The 11377-nt window shown below is 46.7% G+C and overlaps 1 protein-coding gene across 1 annotated transcript in view; it reads left to right on the top strand.

Moving 5' to 3' along the window:
- Positions 1–436: 436 nt before the first annotated feature.
- The window catches only part of foxo3b (forkhead box O3b), a 27534-nt gene continuing 16593 nt past the window's right edge, over positions 437–11377 (top strand). Inside the window, exons 1-2 of the mRNA XM_062467000.1 lie at positions 437–944; positions 1280–2027. Of these exons, the coding sequence (XP_062322984.1) occupies positions 1470–2027 (558 nt within the window). The 5' untranslated portion in view covers positions 437–944; positions 1280–1469. The remainder of the gene's footprint in view (positions 945–1279; positions 2028–11377) is intronic.

Genomic DNA, 11377 nt, shown 5'->3' with positions numbered 1-11377 from the left:
AACGGCTGTTACACATGGAGGGCATAGGACACCTGTTACAACTATATCATGATTGTATAAACATGTAAGAATGCAACATATAACTGTCTTAATAACAATTGATCCACCCCTATCTAATCATGTACGCAGCATTGTCCCTATGATACGATCCTACTATCTTTTAAATCAATGTGCTTTCCACCTAACAAGTCGATATAGTCTGTCCAAACGTATATTACCTATATCTGCATATGGTTGTTTTGTGTTAAACGTTCTATGTCTGTGCCTGTCCGTCGACATGTCAAGACGTGCGTTCCTCACACATTTACAAGCCCCAACATGTCTAGGTTGATGTACTGTACTGTAGCCTACTGTAGATGGAATCTAGGCCCTTGTCTCTTTAAAAGGCGATCCCATTCACGGGTTTGAGGGGGCTGGTCTGTTACGCGGCGGTTGCAACGTAATCCCTGCTATTACTGCTGTATAACTTTGAGCTTGTTGAAGACAGCCACTAGACGGAATGTGCAAAGTAGATACATTTGTGTGTTTGTGTACTAAGCCTGAGATAGTGCATTCTTATTTTACACAGCGTTCTATAATTTCACGATTCCTTCGGTAAAGGTTACTACGGTAGACTGACCACATCATTCTCGGATACCTTCGTTTTTTTCTATTGACACTGACAACAAACGAATCTTTTTTTTCTTTTACCTAGTCTTTTATAAGAAGGATTTGGGAGAGAAAGGAAAATTGTGACCGTGATGGCAAAGACAAGAGGTATGGAGCGCTGCAGGAATTAGTCGCTCGTTGTTCCTCGGTATACAGCGCGCAGTGACCGTGCAGAGCAGGGTTTTTCTCCGCGGCACCTCGCATTCCGCACCGCACGGATTGTTCCCGGAGAGTGCTCCATCCAGTGTGATGACGTTTTGCCACTTTCTCAGTGGCCATTGACGAGGGTATTTCAAGTAGGTGTATTCGATTACGTTACTTTGGTGCTTGATTTGAGCTTGAACGCAGAGGTGCTATTCTCTAACTGAAGAGCAAGCTTAGTGATACATTGTGGCGTACATGACTAATGTAGCGTAGCCTAGGCCAATTGATGCAAGTTAGGCTCATTACTGGAAAGAAGACTTTTATATTGCAATTACTTTATTATGTCTAAAGTATCTCTCATCTAGTGTGGGAATTGTCTACCCACGTGAATGCTTTATCTATAGCATTCTCTATCAATAGCAATATTTCCGACCGTGGTTTAAAGTCCTAATCTTTGTGTTTGGTGCTTGTTCTGGTTTTTCTTCAGGGACTTATATTTCAACCAGCGTTCAGTTCTCAGCTCAGTTCAGTTTTCAGTGGCCTTTCGCCGCTGCTTGTCTTGAACTGTAACAAAGAGCGGGGACGCGCATTCATGGAATGCGACTTCGACAGCTCTCCACTTCTTATCTATTGACTTTATCAACGGGCAAGCGGGAACGTGCGAGTGAGTGAAGGAGATGGCCGAGGTTCCAGACCCTGAGCCTTTATCTGACCTGGACGTGGCGATAGATCCAGACTTCGAACCACAGAAACGGCCGAGATCCTGTACCTGGCCGTTGCCAAGACCCGAGTCAAACGCGGGTAAACCGGAGAGCCATGACACGGATATCATACCGGAGGAAGAGGACGATGAAGAGGACAATGCCACTTCTATGTGCATCAATGTCAATGGCTCCAGCGTGACTGCGGAGGACCAGAGCAGCAGCAGTCCCGTAACAGAAGGACTGCTCGCCTCCCTCAGCCAGGAAAACGGAGGCTCCCCGCTTTCCTCTCACTCCCCCACGGCTACCTCGGGCGCTCTGAACACCAACGGTCCGGGAGCGCAGCAGACTCCTCGGAAGTCTTCGTCGCGCCGGAATGCGTGGGGGAATCTGTCTTACGCCGACCTGATCACCAAAGCCATAGAGAGCACGCCAGACAAGAGACTCACCCTGTCACAGATCTACGACTGGATGGTGAGATGTGTGCCGTACTTCAAAGACAAAGGCGACAGCAACAGCTCGGCTGGGTGGAAGGTATGTTACAAACGCTGCCCCCTCCTTCTCCCCGTGTTAGCTAAACAACAACAATAATAAGAAACACATGTGGATCGCGATTAGTGCTCTCGCGCATACACACGCTCACAGTCTTTCACTCACTTTCTTTCTCACTTTTTCTTTCTCTGTCCTCTGTCCTCTGTCCCCACACCCGCATATTCGGTATTTTTGGAAGTGGGTGGACTGTTCGCATGACCACAATTTAATGTGCGGTACTGTCACATGGCAAATCAAACCGAACTGTCAACGTTCTAACCACCCTGACTGAACAGAAGGTATAACCGCTGCCTACAAGTAGGCTATTTGGATTGACGCAATTGGTTTAGGATGCAATTACATAAGGCAATGTACTGTACTGCAAATGATCCACTCTGCAACACCCGCAGGTAAACAATACTTGAATATTAAGCTTGAACGAATGATAAAACAGTTAGGCTATTAATATCATATGGCTTAACCGATCAGAAAAGGCATTTAGCCTTTCTGTAGTCAGGAACCTGTCAGTGACCAGGGCCACAGGGGCAGAATCTCGTCCTATAGGCCTATTTGTTATGTAAACGTTGACAAGGCCAGGGCCAGGGCCAGGTACGGCCAAGGTTGTTGATCCTGCAGGGAATTGCATAAGCACTCTACCGTGAGGTTGGGTTAGCGGGCCAGAATAGGCTAGAAGAAAGACTACCTTCCAAAAGAATGTTCTGGTCGCCAGGGCCGAGGCGGCAGGAGTGGGCTAGACACATGGACACCAGCCAGAGAGAGAGAGAGAGAGAGAGAGAGAGAGAGAGAGAGAGAGAGAGAGAGAGAGAGAGAGAGGGAGAGAGAGGGGGTGGAGGTGTCCTGGGGAATAAGTTCTGGTCGCCGTAGAAGCTTTAGCATGAGTTATGGCTGAGCTCTGGCGGTGAGAGGTCTGTAGGGTCATGCGCTCCAAAAGGATTGAACTACACCAAGGCCACGTTCATTGTCACCCCGCAGGGCTGACGCTTGGGAATTTGGGGCATGAAGGCCAGAAGGGTTAAGGGCTCGAGTTTCAGACGAGGGCTGTTATTAAACCCAGAGCGGGGTAACGTAGAGATGTCCTTACTATACCTCCCACCCCACAAGTTTATTTTACAGTTCTGCCATTACACAATTGGAGCACACACTCCAGCTGTTGCTTTCGAAATATCGTCTAAATTGCTATCAGGCTTAAATTACTACGATCATATTTGCGCAATGATCGGAGGCGCGTGAGCACAACCATGCACGCTCTCCAAGCAGGTGTAGCCTGGTGTGCGTAGGTGCGCGCGCCCAATAAAGCGCCACGAAACCGCATATGCGTATGAGCTGTTCCTATGGAAGCGCAAGATTGTCTTCGTCGTGACAAGGCTACGGTTCAGAAGTCTAAGATAACCATTGTCTCTACATTATAGTGCCTTCTGGCATTAGTACCACCACATATGAAACTAGAAAGAAGATCATGCCAGGTGCACAATTCTGTATGCCACGGATAGGCTACTGTGCGTTTTGTTTTTCCTCAGAGCCTGTTTTATTTATTTATCTCTTTCTCAGAAATTCTCAAGGTTCCTCAGCTCAGGGGACACGTGTGGTTCAGGCCAGACACCTCTGTCAAAGAAATCTGCTCTGAAAAAGCAGTTAAGCTTGTTGTCATCCATCTTAAACAGTATCTCTAAACATGTGACCTCTTTGATTCAGTCCCCAACTCATTCTAAACCTCTTCCCACAGACATCCATTATTTCAAAGTTGTAAACAATATTCAATTTTGTTGGCCTATGCCGTACTAAAATATGTGTGTGCAAGTCAGTTCACAATCAATACAAGCATATTTCCATTAATTATATTAATGAATGCCAAAACAGAAAAAAGTTGGTGTTTGTCTGAAGTTTCTGTCTCCAGACAGACAGTCAAGCCAGGTTTTCTCAGGGAGGCAGCAGTAGCCTGGAGGGCCGGGACTAGCTGGGAGCTGCTGAAATGTGTACTAGAGTGTTAGTGGTGTGTGGCTGTGCTGAGAGAGGCTGGGAGCCCAAAATAGAGCCTGTAAACCTGCCTGAAATGCAGTCAAGTGTGTGTTTTCATATGTGCTTCTACATTTGTGTGTATGTGTGCTTGAGAGAGGGAGATTGTCTATGCGTGTGTGTCTGTGTGTATGTGTGTGTGTTCCTGGCTGTGCTCCAGTGAACTTTGTGCCTGGGTGTTATTAACCCTGATGCAATGCCACCCTGCTCGTCGCCCAGACGATTCAACAGCTGTGGGACTCAGGCGTAGACTCAGTTATGTAACACACGCCACACTCACCTAGAAACACACACCAGCACACACACACACACTGTTCATAAATAAACAAACATATGCAGAGAAACACACCTAATATGAGATATGTATGTTGTGGTCTGTCATGTGTACTGCATACATTCCAGAATGGACATGATCAGATCTATAATACAATAAGTTTGTTTGCACACTTAGTCTGTGTATGTATCTATGCATGTGTGTGTTAAAATGTAGATTGTGTGTGTGTTTGCATATTGTTTGTTTGTGTGTGACTCTGGACTGACAGTGACATGAAGAAAATTCATTCATAATTAATAATTTCAAAATAAATACACGTATGAGTCATGTTTCATTCATTCAGCATGGTGTTAATGGGCCGTATGAGAGCTCATGTTCCATCTCTAAGACAGGAACAGGTAATGATCGTCAGCGTATTGTCTTTGTTTAGTCAAATCTTTACACCTCTGATTCTGCCAACGATACCCCCTCATGCTCACACACACACGTACATACATAGACACATACACACACAACCTGAACCTGCCCTCCATCACCCCCCTGCCCCCCCCACCCCTCTCCATTGTCTGGCACAACACTGAAAGCAAACCCCTATGAAATATCAGCAGAGGTGATTATCATTTTAATGGTCCTCTCTACCATTCATTCTCAATGTCTGCAGGGGTCCGGATTCAGCCCCAGAGTGATTAGGCTACCTATGAGAGGGGGGGGGGGGGTGGGTTGGGAGTAGGAGTGTGTGTGTGTGTGTGGGGGGGGGTAATATAACAGAAAGCCATTAGGGTTTGAAATGTTGTCCCTCCCAGTGTCCCTTAGAGAGGAGTGACATTGTAGGGAAGCTTGTAGGAAGAGCAGTGGATGCCAGTGTTTGAGTCACAGAAATCCCCCCTACACACACCCCAAAAAATGTCAGTCACCCATGGCTAGTTTCAAACATACAGAATCCGATTACATAGATAATAAGAAACGTTCTGGTATGGTGTGTTTGTGTGTGAGCATGATTGAACATGCCCCCCTCCCCTTTTCAAAGATAGGGGTTTAAGGAGGGGTTGAAGAGAAAAAGGCAAGGAAAGAGGATGTGAGTGTGAGAGAGGAAAGAGAGATAGAGAGAAGGAAGAGAGAGAAGGGGGGTAAGGGTTAGTTGTGGGGAGATTAACAAGCTTTGCTCGAAAGAGGTGTATTACAGCGAACCCCTGGCAACAATTTCCTAATAGAGTCATGTGGAGGGGGTAAGAGGGGGGGGGGGTCTAAGAGTTTGTTGGGGGGGGTGGGTGGGTGGGTTGTGAGGTTATCGGAACCGATTCACTCAAGCATTATCTAAATAGTGTCACCAGTCAGGGCTGGTGTCCCACAGGGCTCAATTGTAGGCCCTGGTCCAGTCAATTGCCAATTTTAATAAGAATGCCCGAGGACCGAAGCCTTTCAGTTTGACTTCACATGCTGAAGTCTGTCTGTCTGTCTGTCTGTCTGTTTGTCTGTCTGGTGAAGACGCACATAAGGCAGGAGAAGGCCAGGGAGAGGTTGGTCATTGTCTGATGAGGTCATGTTTGTAGTTCAGGTATGGTGGGAGAGGCGAACATTTACCCAGCTGACAAATCTGTGTGATGCCACACACCTTCCTGTGTATGTTTGTGTTTTTTATATGTGTGTGTGTGTGTATGTGTGTGTCTATGTCTATAGTGTGTGTCCACTCTACATGACCAAACTGATGTAAAAACAGCCAAGATTTTTTCTTTTTTGGAGCTGTCCCGGAGTTGCTTCTGGTCGTGTCACTTCGTCCGATCTGCGGCGCTCTCTACAAGAGGTGCTTCTCAATTATTCAATGCACTTTGGATTAATTCACATCACTGTATTAATTTTTAAGAGCTTGTTCTTGGCTGTAGGCTTACCCTGTCTCCTTCTCTCACTCTCTTTATTTTCTCTCCTTCCTCATCTTTCTCTCCCTCTCTTTCCCTCTCTTTCTTTCTCTCTATCCCTCCCTTGGGGTGGTTCCTTTCCTGATCTCTGTATGCTTGTGCTTTTGTGTGTGAGTGTGTATGCGTATGCCTGTGTGGCTGCTTGTGTGTGTATGCTTGTGTTTGCGTGTCTGTCTGTGTGCGTTTGTCCTCGGCGTGTCATGTGGAGGAGCCAAGCCTTAGATAGGATCTCAGACACAATCACTCCCATGTCTCACATGCTGATTACACACCGCAAGGACTGGCTTTATTAACGCATGCTGCCAAACTACGTCAGTGTGTGTCTGTGTGTGCATTAGATCTCCCTCTTTAAAGAAGGCATATTTATGTTAAACATGAACTCTGTGGCTGGTCTGAGTGTGACATATCATGCTCAGTATAATAGTTGATCATACTTTATTTTTAGCTGCTTCTGATGTTTTGTTTACATCAAACAGGAAGTGGCTAACACACGGCAGGAAGTGTTTCTGGGAAGGGCCTGAGCAGAGTTGTGAGGAGCTGCACAAGCCTCCCTAATGACCTGTTAATGACAGCTTAGCACTCTCTTATCTTCTGTGTGTGTGTGCGCATGGGTTTGTGTCTTTGTCTCATTCTATCCATCTTTGTGTCTGTGTGAGTCAGTATCTGTGGCGCCATGAAGATGAGCTGAATAATGTGTCATTCATACACACCGTTACACTAACATACCCTTTTACACACACTCACTCTCACACACACACACACACACACACACACACACACTAACCACTCACCCCCCAGCCACAAACACATTAATATACCCTTTACCCCTACACACCGTAAAACACTACCACCCTCCGATACATACACATCTATATACACATTCCCCCCTCCCCATCCACTGTGCTCTGGGGATGATGGAACACACTATAAAAGGAGTCACGCGACGCTGAGGTCGTCTCTGCTCCACTCTTCGACTGGTACTTTCTGACTGGGGAGTGTGTGTGTTTCTGTGTTCCGGGAAGGGGGGGGGGGGTGTTGTTGGTGGTCACTGTGGCAACAGTAGGTTTGCAGTCAAAACAGGCTAGCGACTGGGAACAACCTTTAGTTTGGGTGACAGCTGATCATAAAGTCACCCTCTGATAAAGGATATGCAGGTAGACACTCACGCACAGTGGAACTGCATATACCTTCCCAACTGCCTAGCTTCTTGGTGTCTGATAACCACATTGCTGAAGTGGCCCCATGTATGATAAACCCTTCCCCCTCTTCTTTCTTTCTCCTCCTCTCTCCTCTCTGCTCTTCTGCTCCTCCACTCTATTCTCCTCTTTTCTCTTCTTCTCCCTTCCTCTCCTCTTTTCCTTTTCTCCTATATCCTACCTTTTTTCTTCCTTTCCTCCTCCCCTCCTCAGTTTACCCCCCTTCCTCTCCTCCCCCACTGTAATCTATCTAATCTAATCTCTCTCCTACACCCCACCTCCCCCAGAGCCCAGACATGTTCATATTTGATTAATCACACACACCAGTGGGGGATAGGGGTTAAAAGAGGGAGAGGGGTGGTTGGGTGATGGAATCATGTGTGTGTGTGTGTGGAGGGGTGGGGGCAGAGCTGTGGCTGTGAAGATACACAATCTGGCAGTTCCGATGCCCCCCCCCCCCCCCCCCCCCGGTCTGTCAACCATCCGCCCTTCACCCGCAAGTGAGTGAATTAAAGTTATCATTTCTGAATTTCTCTTGACCCAGGGTTTTAAAACTTTAATTTGTTTTTCTTGCAAGCCTGTCTCCTTCAATTACCCCACTCTACACAGTGGCCACGCCTGGCCTCCTGATGGGTGGCTGGAGGGGGGGTTCAATTGTTCCTGATTACGATTTAATTGACTACAACAAAGCTAGCTTTTTGTGTCGTGAATGAGAGAGAGAGAGAGAGAGAGACTGATGAGGAGAGATTAATGAAATATGACATACTTTGTGCACTTTCACATCAGAGAGAGAGAGAGAGAGAGAGAGAGATATATATCTCTATCTTCCTTTCATAGTGGTATAGGCTCAATATGATCTGATATGTGGTATCTGCCACTCACACACACTCATGCTGATGGGTTTCAGGTCGTACTGGTGGATGTGTACGGCCACCCTCCCTCCCTGTGTTTTGGAGTCAACATGACAGGGGCAGTCCATACCTAGTGTGTGAAGTGTGTGTCATGTATAGGACAGGGGGGGCAGAGGGGCTTGTCCCAGACAATCTATACCTTGGAATCATGGAGGGCCATATGCTTCACACTGAGCCTTCAACTTGAGGAAGTCAGATCTACAGCGTCGCAGGACTTTAGGAATGAGGCTGAGAATGTGAAGTGTGTGTGTGTGTGTTTGGATGGATCAGGGGATGAAGGAGAGCCATTGTAAAGGCACTGAACACTACAGAACAGAGAGTGCAAGCTTATGGTAATAACTTCCATCAAAGGTGTGTCTGTGTTTGTGTTTGTGTGTGTGTGTGTGTGTGATGTGCACCCATGTGTGCATGCCGGCATCTCTAAGACAAAGCAATGTGGTGGAAAGCCAGGGCAAAGTCCCTTGTATTCAAGGGGTCATTTGCAAGTGTTTAACATGTGTTGATATTCTGAAATCTACCACCATGTTACACAACATCAAGGTCATCATCAAGCAGAAGGCAAAACAGACAAACTCTGTCACAAACTCATTGTTGTCCACTTTAATATTAATATTGATATATTCCCAATATTGAACTCAATCTGTAGTATTTTTTAAGCTTTGGAATCTAATTTGGACAGATCTTCATCAGATCAAGAATCAGTTTCAGAGTGCCTCAACCTAGACCCTAAACAATTAGGAAATGAAACATAATCTGACTCTAAAACAGCCCCTTGTTCTACCGTCTCCCTTTAACCATCCTGAGACTGCTCTTAATCATGAATTGTCCCATGAGGAACCTCCTATAAGGGCTCTCCTATTCCTCCTCATCCTTCTCCTCCCCTCTTCCACTCTTCTATCCATCTATCCTTCTTCTCTGCTTCCCTTCCCTCCTCCCTCACTTCCTCATCCTGCCCTCCTCCTGCCTGTCTTGTCTGCCCTCTTTTACAGGGCCTCATGCACCTGTGTGTTTGCACACCTGTGGTTCTTTATGAGGTGAGATATGGGTCAGGAGATCTGGGACAACCATAATTGCTCCCTGTGTTTGCTCACATTGAATAAGCCCATGGATTGGTTTTGGTTTGACCTTCAGCCCAGTAGCTATAGATATATCTGTCCAGAATGGAGATATGGAGGACAGGCTGGACTTCCCCCTCGTTCAGTAGGAGACCTAACACAGTAAACAATTAATGATATACCTTATTGTAGCCTTTTACTTGGTAAATTCAACCTTTATGAAATTGACTCTTTAATGTTTAACTTTTATTGACCTTTGACCGAGTAACTCAGATGGAAGGCTTTTTTCTATTCCATGAACCCATGGTATTGTTTTGGTTTTCCCACTGCCCCCCCCCCCCCCTTACCTATTCATGGATGAAGCGTATGCCTCTCCCTCCTCTGTGTGTGTTCGTTGCACTTGAGATTGCATTCCGACACAGAGGGAACCCAGATTACATGGCTCAAGTGAGGCTCCCTTTACTTCTCTTTGTTCTCTCTCTCTCTCTCTCTCTCTCTCTCTCTCTCTCTCTCTCTCTCTCTCTCTCTCTCTCTCTCTCTCTCTCTCTCTCTCTCTCTCTCTCTCTCTCTCTCTCTCTCTCTCTCTCTCTCTCTCTCTCTCTCTCTCTCTCCCTCTCTGCCGCTCTCTCCCTCTCTCTCCCTCCCTTTCTCACGTGCTACTCTGTTTTCCTGACTTGGTTAGCTGGACAGAGAGAAGTGTGTGTGTGTGTGTGTGTGAGAGAGTGTGATAGAGAGTGTTTGGGGTGGTGGGGGACATTGGGTCATTGCTTATGGGGGCATGAAATCGCTCCAGAGCCCCAAGGCACAGAGGGTGCTTCTCTGTCTGCTCAGATATTGAGTCTGTTTTACGCACCTCTCTCACTCTGTCTTCTTTCTTTGCTCTTTCTCTCTGTTTTTCTCTCTCTCTTACTCTTTTGATATGTTTCTCTTTTCCTCTATTGATCCTTCTTTTTGTGTATACCAGCCCAAACTCTTTTTGTCTGCTCCTCTCCCCTAGCTGTTCATCCATCCCTTCCCCCATCCCTCCCTCCCTTCAGTCCCTACACCCCACCACCAGGGTGAAGGCCATCTGTCAATCAATACTCTAGTATTGATTGACATCTAGTCTCCAAATGCATCAGTACAGAGAACATGAGAGCCATTGACACTGACCTTTAACCTCTCAAAAAAACCTTTAATGTCCTCAAAATGTCTAAGGTGCTGGAGGACTGTTTAGTACACGAGCACACACACACACACTCACGCAAATGTGTTAAGCAGAGGTGATCTGGAGCCAGGTGAGTCATTAGCATTGTGTTACAAACACACATCTCCATTTCATCATCTGAGACTGTACACACATATACACATCCATATAGGGCCCTGGCCTCAAAATGAACACACTAACATACCCTCACACATAATCCTCCACACGCACACACAATCCTCTCTGGGTACAGGGTTTCCACACTCTGCTCCCTGGCATTGAGGGGCCCCAATGTTGAAGGCTTTATGTTATCCATGAATGTACTGTGTGTGTGTGTGTGTGTGTGTGTGTGTGTGCGTGCGTGTGTGTGTGTCGACAGTGTAAGGGACGGTTGGGAGCGGGAAACCCTGGCTTCAGCTGTTGCACATTGTAACCCAAAGACATCCACACTTCTCCATCCATCCATCCATCCCACCCTCCCTCCCTCCCTCCCTCCCTCCTCCTCTTTCATTTTTTGTCTTGAGGCGCAGTTCTTGGTGACATGGGGTGACTTCTGAGGGCCCCTCGCCTACTTACTCACTCTTTTCTCTCTGCCTTCTCTCATTTCCCCTCTACCCTGCCCTCCCTCCCCTCCCTCCATTCTTCATACCTCTCCTACGATCACTCTTTTTTTCTTTCCTTCACACTGTCTTTTTCTTCAGACTCTTTCTCATGTCCTGTTCATTCTAATGCTACTATCTGCTCCCCCACTATCTCCCCCTTCCTCTTCATTGTTTCCACCCCC

The sequence above is a fragment of the Osmerus eperlanus genome, chromosome 8, assembly GCF_963692335.1.
Source record: "Osmerus eperlanus chromosome 8, fOsmEpe2.1, whole genome shotgun sequence".
Classification (NCBI taxonomy): domain Eukaryota; kingdom Metazoa; phylum Chordata; class Actinopteri; order Osmeriformes; family Osmeridae; genus Osmerus; species Osmerus eperlanus.
Note: the sequence above shows the minus strand (reverse complement) of the source record. Positions and strands in the feature narration are given on the sequence as shown.